Source organism: Pholcus phalangioides, unplaced genomic scaffold (genome assembly GCF_987345545.1).
Source record: "Pholcus phalangioides strain wild (caught in Gottingen) unplaced genomic scaffold, Ppha-v1.0 ptg000004l_1, whole genome shotgun sequence".
In the NCBI taxonomy this organism is placed as follows: domain Eukaryota; kingdom Metazoa; phylum Arthropoda; class Arachnida; order Araneae; family Pholcidae; genus Pholcus; species Pholcus phalangioides.
This window is the reverse complement of record NW_028301597.1, coordinates 47115134-47134773: the sequence shown is the minus strand read 5'-3', so window position 1 is coordinate 47134773 and position 19640 is coordinate 47115134. Positions and strand designations below refer to the sequence as shown.

Sequence of the window (19640 nt, the reverse complement as noted above, 5' to 3'; positions counted from 1 at the left end):
CCCGTGTAAGGAAAGGTTAGAAGGAGTGGTGTTAAAGGGGCAATTCGGCGCCCCCTTTAGTTCAGCACTCGATACAGTGGACCCGCTCTCCCTAGTTGTGGCTTTGTGTGTGTATGTAAATTAAAAACTGCTTGAAAAGAACGGTAGGTGTGAAAATTGTCTTGGTGCACTCTTCGATATTACCCGCATACAACGTTTTGTCTAAATCAGCGGTTCTCAATCTTTTTTGACCCACGGAGCCCTTTCCAGTATGTAATTTCTATGGCGGAGCCCCGTAGGCCTATTTTTTATTTATTCATCAAAGTTACCGATTTATTTTTATTCAAAAATATCAATAATTATTTTTTTCAAATTTACTGGTTCTTTTTTTATTTTCCTCGAGGGCCGCGGAGCCCTTGGGAGTTCACACGGAGCACCGGTTGAGAACCGCTGGACTAGATGGTTTTTTTTTCATTGCAAAAACAACAGATAGACAGCCACATTCATATACGATACAAAAGTAAATAACAAAAAGACAATAATGAAAGCAAAACACACACACACAATGCAGCTCTTAGGGACATATTTCATCCCCGGTTCATACTTAGGCTTTTAATAAATGTTTCAAAAGTTTGATATGGAGAATTTGCAAATATAAAAATATCTTCCTTCAGATGTCTGATTATTTTTACTTCTAATTTTTTATGAATTTATTATAAATGGTTGGGCCCCGTGGTAATTTGTACTCTTTTGGAAGAGGTAACTAATTGGTTTTTTGCTAAAACGTTATAATCGGGATCCAATGCATTTCATTCAAGTGTTCTAAAATATACATCTCGGTTTTAGCGTAATCACGTTAGTTTATGAATGTCATTATAACCGAGTTTCAATGTATGCTCATGTAGGAAAGCAAAAAAATTTCACTAGTTAGAAAAATTTAATTTTTTCTTCATTGGTTTTTTTTATTGTTATCAGTGCAAAAGCGCCAAACAAAGAATTAGTTTCCGTCGCATGGAACTTCACCATACAGTTCCTCGAATTTGTCTTCTCCTCTCATTTTTTTATGGTAGCCTGAGAAGGAGAGCAATTCCTTTGTCCAGTGCATCCGAAATCGCATCACCCTCCTTGTCAAACCACTTAATAGACAATGGAAGAGAGCAACCGCAGGTCCAGCCGAACCGTCATCAGGGAGCGCAAGCCTTTGCAATACATGATGGCAGCTTTCCGGTTACCCCAACCGTCCCAAAAAATGTGGATTTTCTCGGTTGAAAAAACCGCGCTCAGCGGTTGCAGTTGTATCTGTGCGTTGACAGAATAAAACTATAGATGATGCCTCCCCCCCCAACCTCAACCGCGTGCAACCGCGCCGTAGTCAGGTCCCAGCCTTACAGGACTGTTCCGGAAAGCAGTGTTCTTCAATTTGTCCTACAGAAAGTAGTACCAGGAGGTAAGATCGGGTGAATATGGATCCATGCCTGTTCCAGTAAATGTGGAGCAGTTCAATGCAATGACTATTCCCGAAGTGTTCTTCAAGAAAGGCCCCATCTTTCAAAAATTTGCGGTTGGTCCCCATATTGAATGAATCACAAAGTGCCTTGTCGATTCTCCAACCCAGGAGACAAACTGTTCCAAAACTGCAACGTACCGTTCAGTAGCGATCATTTGCGCCATCTCTGTGCTGCCAAAGGTGCACATTTTTGAATCGATTATGATGTGATTGCAACGGCTATTTGCAAAGTACATTTTTTGCTAATTTCTCAAACTCCGTACTGCAACTACAGCGTACAGCACCACCTATCGGCAACATCTGTAACTAATTTTGAAACTTCTGTATCAGATTTTTACTGTTTTCAAAATAAGAATACCATTTGCTTTATTCTTCTATCGATCACCGTTCCCGAGTTATTTCATTTTAAAAAACCAGGGAGTCCTTTGTGGGATATCCTGTATAAGCCCGAATATATATTTACCTATTCAAGTTTTGTGGAGTATCACATACACTTATTTTCGTAAACGATAGACATAAAATTGTTTAATTACCTTTCGATAAATAGCTGAAATGATTGTGGACTTGAGCTGAAGAGAGAAGCACTCTGCGTAAAACATCGACATGTCATGCGCTGCTATTCGGAGCGTCACGATGACACAAAGCGCCAATATGTACAGAATTCCCTTCCATAAGTAATCATCATTTGACATGAATGAGATGATGAGACTGACAAATAAATACAAATAATTTGAATTATTTACAGCTGTAATTAATTACAACACGTACTTTATAGGTTCTCTTCCCCTAAAATCATGTTTTTCCAACAATCCACCTGCCGATCAACAGCCAATGGGCAAAGCTAGCTATTGTTTTCATTTCGATATTAGAAGAGAAAGCCGGTGTTAGAAGTAATGTATATACACCCTTTACAGCTGGTCGTCCACTGGCAGCGACTTGAAGCGATAAACAGTTGTCGGTATCCCGCGCAGCTGTCTATTCGCATGACTGATCCCATTTCACAGGAAGTGCGCATGCGCTACGCACTGAGCAAAAGTAGCTCCTTAAGCCGGGTTTTCCTAGGAGTAGAATTTCTGCGCCGTGTGCAGCGTGAAAATGCTGATTGGTTAAAAACTTGAAATTCAGGGTTTTGACCAATCAGAGTTTTCACGCTGCACGCACTGTAGAAACCTGCTGCTAAGAAAACCTCGCTTTAAAGACTATGCGTGAACATGGAAGCTGTAATTTAATAATTTCCGTTCATGGGTTGTGATGTTAAGTATTAGTAATCTGTTAAAAATATTTATTTACAACACGGACGCTCTCTCCAAGTTTGTGTCAGATTGAGTGTGTTGAATTTCATTGAGTGTGGACTTGATAAATTTTCTCAAAAATTTTAGTTTTTCAATATTTCTTCAAGATTATTTAACGAACACATTCGTCAGCATGGAGTGAAGTCGCGAACTGAGGTAGTGCGTAAAGACAACACCAGCTACAGTGGATGTACTATAGAGATGGTGTTGATAAAGGCCGCTTTCAGTGGACGAGGGCAGACGCCTTTAGTCGTCGTCGGACTCACTATCGGCTGTTGTAGCTCGCGTAGCTTGCAGTATGTTGTCGCTTCCGGTGGACGACCGGCCTAAATCATCAGTGGTTCTCAAACTTTAGTCAACCGCGGCTCCCTTGCCCAATTCATGGTTCACCTGCTGCTTCTCAGAATATTTTGGCTCATATTTTCCTATATACCACTTCAAAGCACGAATAGGCACACAAATCAACATCTCCAGCTCACTGCGACGCACACTTTAAGAAACACTGGCATAAATAAATAATGGAAAAACTATAGAGAGCTAGAGTATTTCTCTTCACGGGTTTATTGTTCTCGGGGTTGGGGGAGGGGAAGCACCACCTGCACAAAATCAAATCGAGTAAGTCTTCTAGAAGGGGTGTCACGACCCCTGAAGTTTAATTTTCACAAAAATGACTCCAAAAAATATTTCATTGAATTTTAAATAAAATACTAAAAATTTCGTGTCAATCAGTTAACGTATACAAGAAAAAACACTTTAAACGCGATTTTCTCAGATTGCAGTTTTTAAGCTCATCCGTAAGATTTGAGAAAGAAAAAAAACTACTGCCCCAATAATTCTGAATTTTTGCAGAAATGTTTATTCGATATGTGTTAGTAAAACGGATCCCTAGAGAGTGAGGAACCAGGTCGGTGAGCGATCAAAAGCGTAACCTAGAGCGTGTGCAAGCATGTGAATGACCAAAACAGTGAATGAAAGGCAACAGGTCAGCGAGGGACTAAAACCTAGAAAGCGTTTGAGCACACGTTAGTGAGCAAAAGAGAGACTCAGAGCGTGTGCAAGCATGTGAATGACCAAAAGAGTGACGTAGAGAATGTGTGAACATTAGAGTGAGCAAAAAAGTTCGAAGAATGTGAGTGACCAAAAGTGTACGCAAACATGTGAATACCCGAAAGAGTGTGTGAACATAGTAGTGAGAAAAAGAGTACGCAAGCATGGGTGTTACCAAAAAAGTACGCAAGCATGGGTGTTACCAAAAAAGTACGCAATCATGTGAGTGACCAAAAGAGTGACATAGAGACAGCGGCGTGTTTACAGGAATGGGGTGGGGCAGGTGAGCTATAGCCCAGGGCAGCGAATTCGAGGAACTAGTGATCAAGACGATAGATCAAGATCATAGGGGAAGGGCGGCAAAACCATAAATCCGTTTCTGGCTACTAGGCCAATATGTTAATGTCGCAATAATCATCGGTACGTATAAACCAAGAACTCACTCGAGCAGCAAAGTTGGGAAGAACAGAGTACAGACATCGTACAGACCCAAGAGAACAGCCCATGCCAGCCAGGGCCAGAACGATTTCACCAGGGCTCTCGTCAGGCTCTGTTCAGACTTCGGAGAACTCTCGGCTCCAGTTGCTGATATCAATCCATCATTGGCCTTAGACCGACTGCAACGAGAGACAGTTTTCAATCAAAACGGAAATTAAAAACCATATCAAAAAAGTTGGATTTATGAACTAATGAATTTTTAAATTAGCATTTTGTTTAAATTGTGAGCAAAAAAATTTATAATTCATTTATACAAGTGGGATATGTTTTTGAAACACATTTTTTCAAGGTGTTCACCAGTGCTCCGTGTTCGGACAATTTCCTTTATCTATTTTATTAATGTGATCTTTGTGATCTTTACACCAGAGGAGAAATAATCACTTCTGCAGATGATGCTATCAATCTGATTCTTATATTAACAATCTCTTCAAAATTCCGGTAATTTGACGATCTTCTGAGAGTTTGAAATTTGTTTCCGGCAAATTACCTTTGAATTTAATACAATAAAAATCACGTTCATTATTCTTTTTCCTCTGTTGTCAAAAAGTTTTTTTTTTTTAACAAAAACTCAACCTAACCTAAATAAAATTTATCAGAAATTTAACTGCACCATGGACCTCAGTTTCTCGAGCATGTTTCCTCAATAAAATACAGGGTTAGTTAGAAGTCAATGACGCGTCTTAAAAATTAATAAAGAAAACCAATCAGTTGACAAAAAATGAGCTGTTTGCACTGAAATACTTATCATAGCGTAGAGTTTTTTTTTAAATGAATTTAAAAAATAGTTCAAAACTTCTCTCACAGATGGCGCTGTATCACGAAAAACTCGGCATGTTTTTTAAAACTTAACTTTTTAAATTGATATGTTAAGGGAATGATAACAATACATTAGGTTAATGAAAACCGCCAAGGTACTATACTACTTCACCAAACACCAACTCTGGCCATATCGCTATATTGCAATTTACTGCCATTAGTGAGATGGGTTGGAAGTGAAGGCGCTGTCTATCGGTGGTCGCCTCGAGTTCGTTAGGGAAAATATCTTATCTATATCCTCCCTTGGGTTCGAACCCGGGACCCTTACAACAACCTTCACGATGGTAGACGAGCATCTTACCACCATGCCACTCGGGCACAAGGTACCATACTGGTTGTTACAACGACGTTAATTCAATAACATTTCAATTACCGTACAATGTAAAATAAAAAGTCACTGTAGTAATTTTTGAGAGTGAAAGCAGAAAATTATGAAAAAAATCAAAATAGGAGGGGGGGAGGGGGTTAGGGGGAAAAATTCGATTACACAAACACATATAATACGTAAAATATATATAAAGCAATAATGCAACGGTCACAGGTGGGGGTGCTTTATCATAAAATTTGATTTTAAATGATTACAATGAGATATCCATTTTAGATTTTGATCAATATAAATGCCTAGGTATTTTATAGAGGGTATTTGTTCTAAAGGTTGACAATCACACGAATTATTACTAGTACAAATTGGTTCATGGAAAATTATGCCATAGTCAATATAGGTGGGATCTTGCTTATTTTATGATTTCAGTTACGTAAAAATACAAGAGATACAATACAATAGAGAGGAAATGGGCTTCTGTCGCCAAAGGCGAAGACAGTTAATTGGGAAATTTTCTCGCAGCGCGACCTATCGAGCCTTACCTTACCCGATATTATCTCAATATGCAGTGTTACCAACTTGGTTATTTTCCAACTAGATCTGGTTTTTTTTTTCTTCAACGATTTAATTGGAAAAAAATACCCACCATCTAGTTGCTAGTTATTTTTCTGGTCTTTTACAAAAAATTTTCGGTGTCAGTATTCGCCAAAATACGGGACGTTTGGACGTCAAAATTATGACTAAAATTAATTCTGGTTGTTTTAAGTGTGGTTTCTAGTTGTTTTTGATGAAGGATCTATTTGGACATTTTTTTGACTATTGACAGAACTGTGAATATGAGTCCCATTACATACGGTTGTTGTATTGTATTCGTATATATTAAAACGGTAATAAAATTTGGTTGATTGCAAAACGAAAAAAAGCAAGATTATATCACCTTTCTCTGGTATCTGACCACAGCCATTGAGTCAGGAACGTTTTCCATAGGTACTGTGCTTTCAACTTATTCGGCAACGGTGGAAAGTCTTTGATTGTAAATAATGTCTTCGTTCCTTCATACATGAATCTAACGGATGGGGAAAAAAAGGTCAACACTAGCTAAATATCGATTAATGAATAGTTATAGTGTCTTATTTATGTAGTCTCATCAATATTTGACGATTATTTTTTTATAACACGTTGGATTACCTAAATTGGATCTTTAAAAGGCCTGAGAAATAAATAAGAGTTAATTGATGCGTTGTTTCAATTTTATGCACTTCTACTTTGTAGAAAAATTTTCAAAATAAGTTCAATTATATCTAGTAAAGGAGAAAATACTTGAAACGAAGAAATATGCCTTATGTAGGGATGAAGGAAAAAGTTGATGTTTCTTAAATTTCGTTTTGGTTTATATATTTTTGCATCAGAATTAGCTTTGTCAAATAATTTACGATCTAAACCATCATAAGCCAGGCACAACCGCAACGAAAATGATTAGAATCGCAAGAAAAAAAGTCAATGCATATGCCATTTCTCAATTGAAATGTGGAAAATACTCTTTTGGCGTTGATGGGAGTGGAGTTTATCTAAAAAGGTATTCAATAATACCAGGGTTGGGTTTTTCACGTCAAAAACTTTTAAACAGTCAAAAACCGTCAAAAACAAAAATGAATGCTTTTTGATAATGTTTTGAACACAATAGGTATATAAAATGATTAAAAACGTACTTTTTTGTATATTACATAGTTTTATTTTTTAACATTGATTGATTGAAATAATTAAAGCAAAATATTAATTATAATTTGTAATTTTGAATTTTTCAACATATGAGTCTAGAACATATAAAATATAGTTTTGTGGTTAATTTTATCTAAGTTACTGATTACCTGTATTCAATTTGCGAAGTGGGATGGAGCTGCTTATTCAAAATATGTATGATAGGGGCATCACAGAGTTAGGTTTTAGACTACAGAAACTATAAATCAGTATTAAAACAGTCAAAAACTTATTGTCAATGTTGTCAAATAGATTTTTTAAACTGATAGATATGCTCAATAAAAAACCCTTACTTTTATGCAGATTAAAGGGTTTTACATTCGGAATTATAATTACTGAGAATCTATTTTGATATTTTAAATTTTCTTGATCTGCTCAAAATTTTATTCCATGTAAAAATTCTCACATAGAATCTGTTAATAAACTAATTAAAAACTCATTTATTTTCATCTAAAAGTTTCTTAGAGCTCAGGGTGAATAAATTCACAGAGTTTTAAAGAGTATTTTCAACCAAAGCAAAGCCGACAGGACTTGATACTCAAAGCATTTGTTTGCACATTTAAAATCAAATACAGCTTCAATTCGAAAACCATTGCATTATAAATGCTAGTAAATATACCATATCGTAGTGTAGAAGTAAGAATAAATACGTTTGACTAAGGATAAGTAACAGGAGTTTCTTAAGCATCATGTACAAGCTAGCATTGCCAAATTAAATGACATTTTAGTTCTACAATTTAGTATTTGATCGCTAGATATATTTCAATGTTATGCACAATATGAGTATCGTTTTAAGTATATCAGTGGATATCTAGACAATTTTATAATAACAGAAATCAACATTACATATATGATGTAATAAACTTTTTCAAACACTTATCTGCTGCAAAAAGAGTACAGCAGATGGTTTATATCAATGCACGCATATATAAGCAGTTGAAGAAATTTTGGAAGGTCAAGAATCATCTTGAATCAGAGAATGTCAAATCATTCCATAGTTTTCCTTCCAGTGTTTATGCTATGCTTTATTCAAATTGTATATTTTATAAGAAAAAAAAAACCATATATATTTTGTCCAAAATAATTCTGTACAACGTAGAACATTATTTTAGAATCGTATTAAATATTTATTCTTTGTATAACATAGTCACTTTAAACATTGCACGCTATTAACGTGTGCATTTCCAATGGGAATTTTTATATTGAAAAGCAATATTTTAGGTTTTTGATGGAGGGTTTTTGACGTGACAGTTTAAATCGTCAAAAACTGCCATGTGTCAAAAACCTGCCAACCCTGATTAATACAGAATGTAGAGAAATGCTTCAGAAACATCTATGTAAAAAATTAACTCAGGCTAAAAATAATGGAAACTAACGAATTAATGAAAGTAACTTTTTCGGAACAAATAAAAATTTACGAATTAATGAAAGAAATTATTATTATTCAGGACCAACAAAAATTTACAAAAAAAGAAACTGTTTTAGACTAAGGGAAAGACATTATTTCGGAAAACAAATGAGAGACGCTATTTCACAATAAATGAAAGATAGATACTATTTCACAATAAATGAAAATTCTGCATCCCGGTTGCAGATATAGCTATCTCTGTCTCCATGTTAGGAAAGAAACATGCTGAACTTAATTGCCTGTGAGTTATTCTCCCGTATAAGAATTTAACTTGATGGAAACGAATTTGATGAAACATACCCACTGAACCAAGAAAATGTCACAAAAGAGAAAAATGGTGCTTCTTCGACTGGATTCTTCGCCTGCGAATGAGAAAAAAAAATCGGACAATGATATTTTCATTCTTTACAAAATAAAGAAAAAAGAAGAAAAATCATCAAAATTGAGGAAAGTTTGTTTTTTTCAAACTGGCCAGATAAACTAATGCGGTAACCACATTTCGCAAAGGCAATCCGCTCTGCAAACGGATCGAATCCAGTTAAGTCTGTTTTTTGCATCCTAATCATGATTTTCGCCGATAATTTATCTGTATAAAAGCTTTAATGCAAAAGAATAATTGAATCAAATTTCATTTTCAATCAATGACGCCATGAAATTGCATCATGCCAGGTGTGTTCGATCTTTCAGACACTGCGGACAAAATAAAATTTTCCAGGGAGCCCGCGGACCACTATATCACACCGCGGTATTCTCGGTTGTTATAAACAGGGTTTCCCAAATTATTGAACACTTTTATTTATTCTGAATCTATTTCTTTCATTAAATTTGAATTTTTATTCATTTTTCAAATAACTTCCTTTCATTAGTTCATTAATTATTTTTTTAATTAATTGTTTCTTTTATTCAATCTAAAATTTGCCCAAAAAAAATTCTGAAGTTATATTTTCATTAATTTCAAACTTTCATTAATTATAAAATTATTTCTTTCAAAAATCTGCAATTTTTTTCATCAACTATTACTTTTAGCAATTCTGAAAATACTTTTCAATTCTGAAAATACTTTTCAATTCTGAAAATACTTTTAGCAATTCTGAAAGAACTCTCAATTATTCTGAAATAATTTCTTTCAGTAATTCTGCAATTAAATTTTCATTAATTATAGATTTTCATATCAATTATGAAATTATTTTTTTTCAATGATTCTGAAATTATTTTTTTTAATGATTCTGAAATTATTTTTTTTAATGATTCTGAAATTATTTTTTTTCAATGATTCCGAACTTATTTCTTTCATTAAGGTGTTTTTTAGCGTTTCTGTAAATTCTGTAGTTATATATACCTTTTGGATACTGGATTTGGCCTCTATTAAAATATGTACCCTATATGAAATCACGTAGGCCTCAAAAAACTGTTTTGGCTTAGGGTCCCCCCGAATTCGTTACGACGACCCTTTTAATGTATCAACTGCACAGCATTACCATCGAGTCTGGAAAATATCACACAGTTCAGATATTTCAGTGTCTATATAGCTTTTTTTTTAAACATTTCTTTATTGAATTCAATCGTTTTTCTATGTAAAGTAACTGTTTTTAAACATGTTTGGCGGGGGCCCCATGGGTTGAAGACACCCCCCCCCCCCATTGCATTATGCGCTGACTAAACTTATTTATTCATCCCTGTATTCGTGGAAAATTCGTTTTGCAAAGAATTGTAGGGTGCTATAAATTCAGTTTTGTTATGAATTGAAATCGACTATTACCTCCGATGACTTCAGAGCATCTGGTTCGGAAAACAAAGTGAAGAAAAACTGGCAAAGTATTAGAGGAAAACCGATCGATTCCAGAATGTACCTGTGATAACTCAAACCTGAGTGTTCCTGTAAGCAATGTTAAAACATGTAGATGTTAAGGTAAATGCGATAAATCAGTTACTATGCATACTTACCAATCGTCTTGGTAAGTTTGATAAACTTATCACTCTCATTAGCGTTTTATTATCCAAGCCTCGTCGGTAAATTCGATAAATACAGGATACATTAACCCTTTTTCCCGGTGATTATGCCTAATGACCGCGTGTCGTTGGTAAATTTGATAAATATTATAAAATTATCGCCTATCTATCTGTGATTATGCATAATACTGTAGTGCGACACTAGAGTATTATGCATAATCACCGGTGTGAAAAAGTGATAATTCTTAGTACGTATTAAATTCACCAATTCTACGCTTGCGTACTATGCATAATCGCCAGTGAAAGTGATACATTTAGGGAAATTTATCAAACTTACCAAAATGCTTTTTTTTATCATTTTTGTCGCACCACAGTCATTTTCTGCCCACGAAGGCTAATTAGACCGGGACCTACAATTAATTTTCTATTCCGAACTGCAGCTTTTTATACTCACCGAGAGGTTGGTGCGCTAACCCCACCCCGGGGTGGGATTCCCTGCGGTAGCAAGCTTTATCTGTGGCCATGTTGCCGTTTCTGTTGTACTCCTGTGTCAAGAAAGTTTCTGACGAGGATGAGTCAGGTATCGAACTCGCGACACCTCTAGGCATCCCTTGGCACTTTAGGCGAGTATCTTATCGACCTGGGCTACCTCACCCTGGTGGTCTTGGTGGTCTAAAGGTATGATTCTTGCTTTGGGTGCGACAGGTCCCGAGGTCAAACCCCCGTCGAGCCCAGACACACGGTCATAAATAATTTCTGGGAGCGGTAGCCTAAGTCAATAAGATACTCGCTTGAAGTACCAAAGGGTGTTTAGAGGTGTCGCGAGTTCGATACCCGGTTCGTCCTTGTAAGAAACTTTCCTGACACAGGGGTACAACAGAAATGGTGACATGGCCACAGAAAAAGATTGCTACCGCAGGGAGTCCCACGTCAAGGGGTTAGCATACTAAGCTCTCGATGAGTATAAAAAATTATGCCGTTCGGAATCGGCAATAAATTGTAGGTCCTGGCCTACCCTCGGGTGCAGAAAATGACCGTGGTGCGACAAAAATCACGAAATGACCAAACCAAAATGCTCGGCGATTATGCATAATAACCGGTTATTATGTATTATATGACAAATGTAGTAATATGGTAAAATACAGGGTGGGCAAAAAGTCCGTAGAAACTTCAAAAATGAATAAAAACCGGAAAAATAACCGAAATAAAAAACGGTTTGCAGGGTTAGCATTGCTAGGTTTAGCATTTTTTTGACAGGAAAAAATAACTAAAAAAAAACCAGCAAATAGGGAGATCGGTACGAGCGATTTCGGTGGAAATATGCAAATGAGAGGGTTATAAGAACTTGCGCTCCTAATCCAAAAGCAATTCACTGTTGTAAACCATGTACAATAGAATCTCGTTAGAGAACTCCAATACTACAATAGAACTCCAAGAGACCGGAGAATTCACTCCGTTATAACGAAATTTCGTTACAAAGGAATTCGAGGTATTTGCATTTCTCCTACGTAAACTTATTTGTTATTAGAAAAGTGTAAATTAGAAAGTGGACTTAATTAGAAAAGTGTTCGTTAAAACGAGATTCGACTGCATATGGACCTGCTGCACTCTGCCTTTGCTGGATTTGTGACTCGCCTGCAATGTGTTCTACCCTGTGGTGGTGGTCATGTGGAACACACACTGCTGTAATAAACGATTTGGATGCATTCTGTTAGTTATTTGCGTATCTTTCCTTTGACTGGTGTACGTCGGCGCCACCTATCGGCTGCTTTTTTTAGTTTCTTGTTTTCCTGTCTTGAAAAAATCCTCGTGACCTAGTGATGCTAACCCTGCAAACCGTTTTTTATTTCTGTTATTTTTCCGGTTTTTATGAATTTTTTAATTTTCTACGGACTTCTTGTATGATAAATGCGGTAATATTGTAAAATATGATAATATTCTAAATGTGATAAAAGCCCAGCTATTACACATAATGACCGGATTTACCACATTTACCGTCGCATAAACATGATTAAAAACATTTAGAAATAATAATTTGAATCATTCCATCAATATTTTCTCATTGTTTATTCACGACGTACCTTAATAAACACTCGTACGAGTGCAGACCTGTACGTGAAGATGCCACAAACCACCAAGACGAACCAGAACACTGACATGAGACTTGAGGATTTCCTTCCATGAGAACGGTCGTAAATAAGTAGGCAAATCACAGTTATCTACATAAAAAAAGAAAGAAATCTACAAATTCGATGCTTACGATCATATCACGCAATGCCGCGGATAACAATATTTATTGATTGGTACTCAATTATAAGCTCTATAATCGCTCAAGACCGTGTTTCCCAACCTTTATGAGAACAAGAGCCAGTAAAATGTCTGAAAGAATTTGAAGAATCACTTGCGTCTCGTATTACGGGACATTCCTTTAATTTTCGTTGTCCCGTTTTTTCAACGATACTCATTGGAATTTGTAATATTTACCAAAGTCTTGAATACATAGCGCCTTATAATTTTATTATTTTAAATGATTCATTATTTTTATAATTTTTACACATAATTTTATTCATAATATGAATAAAATTATGTCAATTATGGCAAAAGTTATAAATATTCATCTCACATATTTGTCAGGATTAACGTTTTGTCCTTCAATTTGATGTCCCGTATCTCTTACGAATTACTATTTAAGATCTCAGTTTACCGTATCTTTCTTAATGAAATATGGTCATCCGATCATCGGAATATTTTTTCGTCAGAAATACATTTTCGTTTACAACGATTTCTATCACCCCTTCATTTCCACAACCTTCTGAAATTTTAGCAGTAATTAGCAAGTTGCTTTTAATACATTGCAATTTTGTGGCAAAATTTAGTGATATGCCCTCATTTGGGATCACGATGTCGTGCATTGTTCTCGATGATGTATGATGAAAGTGTTGTGGCTTTTGTATTTATTTATATGAAAGTTTTAATTTTATTTGAACCCAGGGTCGTAACTTGGAGTTAGCAGTCGGATCTGGTGCCCCGGGCACCGAACCGGAGGGAGGGCGCAAATTCCACCCTTTAACCTCTCCTTCAACATTACAATAAGACGCCAGAATGCGTGCTTGCCCCGGCTGGATGTGATTAATATCAATTACAACGGATGAATAATTTTATCAAATCTGCCTGCTGACCACCTATGACATTGTCTCGGATCACCTCTGGTCCGTGGACCATAGGTTGAGAAACGCTGGCTTAAAACTATGAACTCAGCATGTGTTTTATAAGAACAAACACAGACAACTTTAAAATTGAAGACAGAATAAATTGAATATATATTCTGTCTTGAATATATATATATAAAAAGAATAAATTGTGGTAACACTTACATAAGCGAGGCTTTCGACACATGATGCATAAATTTCGATCTCTCCACTCAAAGAGTACGTCCTTCTTTCGTACAGAGTTGTACCGAATTCCAGAAGACTGCATGAAAGAAGAACAGAAGCGGTAACCTGCAATATTTTAAAACATAAACATAAATAAATTACTCACACAGTAAATGCATGTACATTTCAATGCGTGCCTATTATATCAAGTATTTCAAAGATCCTATAATGAGTTAGAAGTATTAATATTATAGATAATTTCAGACTCATATCTTATCTTAAATATTTCAGCTTAACAAGAGCGTTACGATCAAGTAAAATAAATAAATCTGATTGTAGTTAATAATAGAAATAATATATTTTTTGATTGAAAATTTTACGATTTTGGAGATGCACAGCAGCGACCACGGCAAACGGTGCTCTTTAGGACTTTTCCAACGGACTAAGACGTATATTATAGCAGCTATGACGAAGACCCCACACGGAGCTAGAACGAAAATGCTCTGCTGGAAACAGTTCGTGAAATCTGGCAAATCCGTATTCCACGTCACCTCATTGTCCTGGAAAAAAATATATATAAATAGTGAGATATATACAGGGTGTTTCAAAAATAATGATCCGATTTAAAAAAAAATCATAATTATTCAGCTTTTAATCCGTTTTGATCGAATAATGTATAGATTATTATTATTATTATTAATAATGTATAGATTATTCGATTAATGTATAGGAAGAGGGGGGGAGGGGATCTCGAGTTTTTCACGCAGTTGCCGACAGGTGGCGCTAACGTTCTTCCTTCAGCCGCCACTTCAGTGTTTGTCAAATTTGTCAATTTTTGAACAATTGCATTCCTAAACGATGGATCGGTCGTACGGGACCTGACGATTCAGTTAAACATCACTGGCCTCCAAGATCACCGGATCTCACAATGTGCGATTTTTCCTTAAGGGGGTTTATGACAGACTACGTTTATGTGCTTCCCCCTTCCAGCTACATTAGCCGAACTGAAGACAGTCATAACAGCAGCCGTGGAAGCAGTGGATGCAAACATGCTCGCAAACGTTTGGGACGAATTTGACTACCGTATAGAGATATGCCGTGCATCCCAAGGTGGGCATATTGAGCACCTTTAATTTGGTTTGCAAAAAAATTTTATGATTAGCCGTGTAATATACAATTAATCTCAAGTGTCTATGTGTTCAATATTTTTCGTTATATAGGCATTTCAAATCGGGTGATTCTCTTTGAAACACACTGTATATATATATATATATATATATATATATATATATATATACATATGTATTTTTTGTGTAGAAATAATTCATTTTGTTCAACTTTTCTTCAGTAAAGATGACACCAGTTATATTCATCTTTAAGCAAATCACTGGAAATATACAAATAAGAGTCCTAAAAACAGCTCATTCCGGAAAATTTTCCTGTTACTACTACTACTATTTACCGCGCACGAACTCCGGTGTCATATATCGGACCTATATATATATATATACCAATATACCCTCCCCTACAGCAATTTGCTACCGATCAAGTTGTGGCGCCAATGAAGGCACCATCTATGGGCGGTCACCTCAGGTTCCATAGGGAAATAAATTATTATCTCTTGTTGTCCTTCCCCGGGATCGAATCCGCAGACATGACGGCAACCTTTATGGTTACATCATACCACTGCGCCACTCAATTGCAATTTTCTTGTTACTGACGTTTAACCCGGGTTTTCCTATAGAAGCAGGATTTTTTGGCACCGCATGCAAGGTGAATCGTTCAGCGCGACACGCCGTCCGCTCACTAACAGGAAAAGCAGCATGACTGTTCTCCTACCGAGTGCAAAATGCTTCAGACCGGGCGTGATTGACCGACTGCTTCTGGATGAGTCAAATGCGTCGTGCGTTTCGTCGATCTTCTCTTCATTAATATGTTGTGTTTTCTTTTCCTTCCCTTCTTTTTTGTCTCCCTATGCAGACAAAACAGCTGAGACGCACCTTGCTAAGAAAACACAAACAAGTAGCGTGATAAAGTTATACGTTTCTGCCGACGCGAAATGGTCCTATTTGGTTAACGCGGCGCAGAAAAACCTGCTCCTAGGAAAACCTTACGTAAGGGTTTCATTGCGATATTGACATAAGTGGGCAAAAAGTACTATAGGTGAAGTTGTTTTACCTCAGCCATGAATCATTTGCTAAAGCTTTACGAACGTTTTGCAAGAAGAGACTGCAAAAAGATTTAGGCTCAGTCACTCCTGTCGGACTTTCGTGCAGCGTCCTCTGTCGACTAAAATTTGAACTAATTTTGTTTTCTGTACTGAAAATCTCCTCCTCCTTGAGAATAACAATCAAATAGGGAACAATAGACTCTCGACTATCCGGTCTCCGTACTATCCGGCCTAGTTAAAAATTCGCACATAATAATTCCCTGTGATTCGCTTCAATAGAGAAGACAAACATTTTTCCCAGCAATCTTAAAAAAAAAGAAATTTTCGCAATTGAAAATACGAGAAGAAAAACTTACCCAGAAGCCGTCCTTGCAAAAAGCGTACCGTTCATTCATTTTGATTAATTATACTGTATAATACACAAATAATTCCAATTACAAAACTTGTTTTTATATATATATATAAATCTCCTTCAAGTAATTCAACTATATTATATTCAGTTTTACCGCGTGGAGAAAATAATGAATAAAATCTCATTTCGGACGCAAAAAGGAATCGGTCCGATTGAGTTTTGCTCGTAATTGTGAAACAACCGGTAAAGAAACATCAGAACTTAAACCGACCGTATCATCATCATCATCATTAATCTTTTATCTTGAGAAGGAAATGATAAAATAAACTCTATTTCACCACGTTGTGTCAAAAAAAGAAAGAAAGAAAAAGAAAGAAAAAAGAAGGCGAAAGAAAGTGCAAGCCTTTGTTTTCCATTCAATATGTCGTTACGACACCTACTTCAGGAAATAACAACAATGACACTTACAATCGCGTGTTTCGACTATTCCGTTATAGCTGGAAATTGTTATTATTTTTTTTATGTTTCATTGAAGAGAAAAGTATAAAGTTGTTATAATTGAACTGACAGCACATTCAGACACACTGGTTTCAGGCTTTCGTATGGAAAGAACAGAAACAAAACCTATAAGTAGACAACATTTTCATAGAAGTATCAGGATTTAGTGGCGAGCTACAAGCGCTGAAAGATTGGCAAAATTCAAAATCGAATTGTCGAAAAAAATTTTTAATCGCCAATTACGCTAACACTCTTCTTAGGGGCCGTTCAAGTATTACGTCAGAAGATTTTTAGCCATTTTTGGATCCCCCTCCCCCCTTGTCAGCAAAATTTCGTCAGTTCTGCCCTCCTACCTCCTAGCGCATATTGGGATCAGAGACGTACGTCGGAGGGGGGGGGGCATACAATTATTTTTTTGATGCAAAAACATTTAAAAACAATTCGTAAGAAAATACCTTTATATGTTATTATAATCAATTTCTGTTCATTTCAATGCAATTTGAAGGAAGAAAGAAAAAGAAGGCAAAAGAAAGTGCAAATCTTTGTTTTCCATTCAATATGTCTTTAAGAGACCTACTTCAGGAAATAACAACAATGACACTTACAATCGCGTGTTTCTACTATTCCGTCATATAGCTGTAAATTGTTATTATTTTTTTCATGTTTCATTGAAGAGAAAATATAACAATAAAGTTGTTATAATTGAACTGACAGCACTTAGACAGCTTTCAGACTTGTAAAGTGACGTCGGCACCTAAAAAAATGCCTTTTTTTGCAAAAATAAGGATGGGAGATAGAACTCATTCCATTGGCCCCTTGCATAATAAACTGCTTTGCATAAGTCCATGAGCCCCATCCTCTCTTGGAGAGAAAAATACATTAGGCCCCCTCCCCCCTCCTCCTCCCACCGAGAGTATCCTGATCCTGCTTACGCCTATCGACAGTGGCGTTGAAGCCGGGAGGGGGGCTGTGCAGTGGGGTCGCTCGAGCACCTAAGTTATTCTGCGCCACCAGTCTGTGAGCACCCCCATAATTCATTCAGAAATCAAAATCTAACAGTAAAACTCAAACGGATCACCTCCAGGAGCATAATACTACTTGTATTCAATAAGGCGTGAGACTCATATTTTTTTATACGATACATCGATAAATTGAAAAAGTTCGAGATAGTGCTCATTTAAGAAATTAAAGTAAAAAAAGAATAGTTATTGTTTTTATTTATTTATTGTTATGTATTGAAATAGGACTTGATGTGTTCTATGCCTATGTTTATAGGGTAACGAAAATGCAGCAAATTAATAGCGTGATTAATTAATTGCGCGATCAAATTAATAGCGCGATTTTACGAAAATACATATATCAATGACGACATGCTACAATAAATGAAGTTTTTTGTTTTCCAAATTAGCACTGAATTGGCCACAGAGTAAGAATAATATAGAGAGCGCGCGAGGGGTTACAATGTGAAGCAAAGATCCGGAGTCACGTGACTCCGGTCAAAAGGCTGGTCAGGGAATCTCGCTTTCAATGCTTTCCTTATGGCTATTCGTATGACGATCTACACGCGCTGTCTTATTTTTGATTAGAATGGCCAACACTTCCGCAGCTTTCGGATGTTCTGAACGGTTTAGGAAAGGGAGACCAGTATCCTTTCACAAGGGAATACCGTATATACTCGTGTATAAGCCGACTCGTATATAAGCCGACCCCCCTACTTCATGACCACCAAAACCGCAATAAATTGGAAACCCGTGTATAAGCCGACCCCAAAAAAATCCGTGCATTTCAGAGGAAAAAAAATCGTATATTTTCATGCAATATGAATAGCTTACGGAAATTTACAATAGAAAATGATTTACACTTTTTAATCCGTTTCTTCTGAGTCTCCAAGCTCATCGTAATCTATCAGATCATCATAGGGGTGCGTCCAGGGCCGTCTTAAGAGCATCATGGGCCGACGGGCCAAATGATTTTTCTGAGGCCCTAGCAGGCAAATTTTCGAAAATCTCAACCAGATCCCATTTTTGTGAGGCCTCCGGGCCCATGCCTTAAAACGGCACTGGGTGCGGCATCTTCGTTTTTATCTTCATCTGGGCTGTCATCGCCACTGTCACTTTCAAAGAGGATATCATCTTCAAATCCGTCTATCGCATTGCTGATGCAACACTTTTTGAAGGATCTGATGATAATTTCGGTGGAAACCGAATTCTACGCCTCATGTACCCATTGACACACTAGCCCAATGTCAGGTTTCTTCAAGGCACCACTTTTTTTTGTAGTTTCTTTATCATCGGAACTTATTCATTCGATCCACAAATTCCTCAAACAGTCTTTTAGAGCAGTGGTTCTGAACCGGTGCTCCGCGGAGCCCTTGGGTCTCCTTGTGTGCTCTCCAGGGGCTCCGCGGCCGCTCGAGGAAAATATAAAAAAACAGTGAAATTAAAAAAAAAACAATTATAAATATTTTTAAACAGTAAAAATAAATCAGAGTAACTTTGATGAATAATTACAAAATTGGCCTACGGGGCTCCGCAATAGAATTTTTTTACTTATAAGGGCTCCGCGAGTCAAAAAAGGTTGAGAACCGTTGTTTTAAAGGCTTGTTGATGCTCACATCTAAAGGCTGTACAATTGACGTTAGCCCACCTGGTATCGAAGTCAATGATGTT

At 36.6% G+C, this 19640-nt stretch overlaps 1 protein-coding gene across 1 annotated transcript in view; it reads right to left on the bottom strand.

Annotated features, from left to right (window-relative positions):
• LOC149087727 (multidrug resistance-associated protein 1-like) overlaps positions 1-16744 on the bottom strand; it is a 45004-nt gene extending 28260 nt beyond the window's left edge. Inside the window, exons 1-9 of the mRNA XM_089231607.1 lie at positions 16478-16744; positions 14332-14511; positions 13952-14077; positions 12659-12796; positions 10387-10503; positions 8928-8989; positions 6399-6527; positions 4269-4442; positions 2020-2194 (exon numbers count right to left, since the gene is read on the bottom strand). Coding sequence (XP_089087733.1) covers positions 2020-2194; positions 4269-4442; positions 6399-6527; positions 8928-8989; positions 10387-10503; positions 12659-12796; positions 13952-14077; positions 14332-14511; positions 16478-16516 — 1140 coding nt within the window. The 5' untranslated portion in view covers positions 16517-16744. The remainder of the gene's footprint in view (positions 1-2019; positions 2195-4268; positions 4443-6398; positions 6528-8927; positions 8990-10386; positions 10504-12658; positions 12797-13951; positions 14078-14331; positions 14512-16477) is intronic.
• Positions 16745-19640: the final 2896 nt, after the last annotated feature.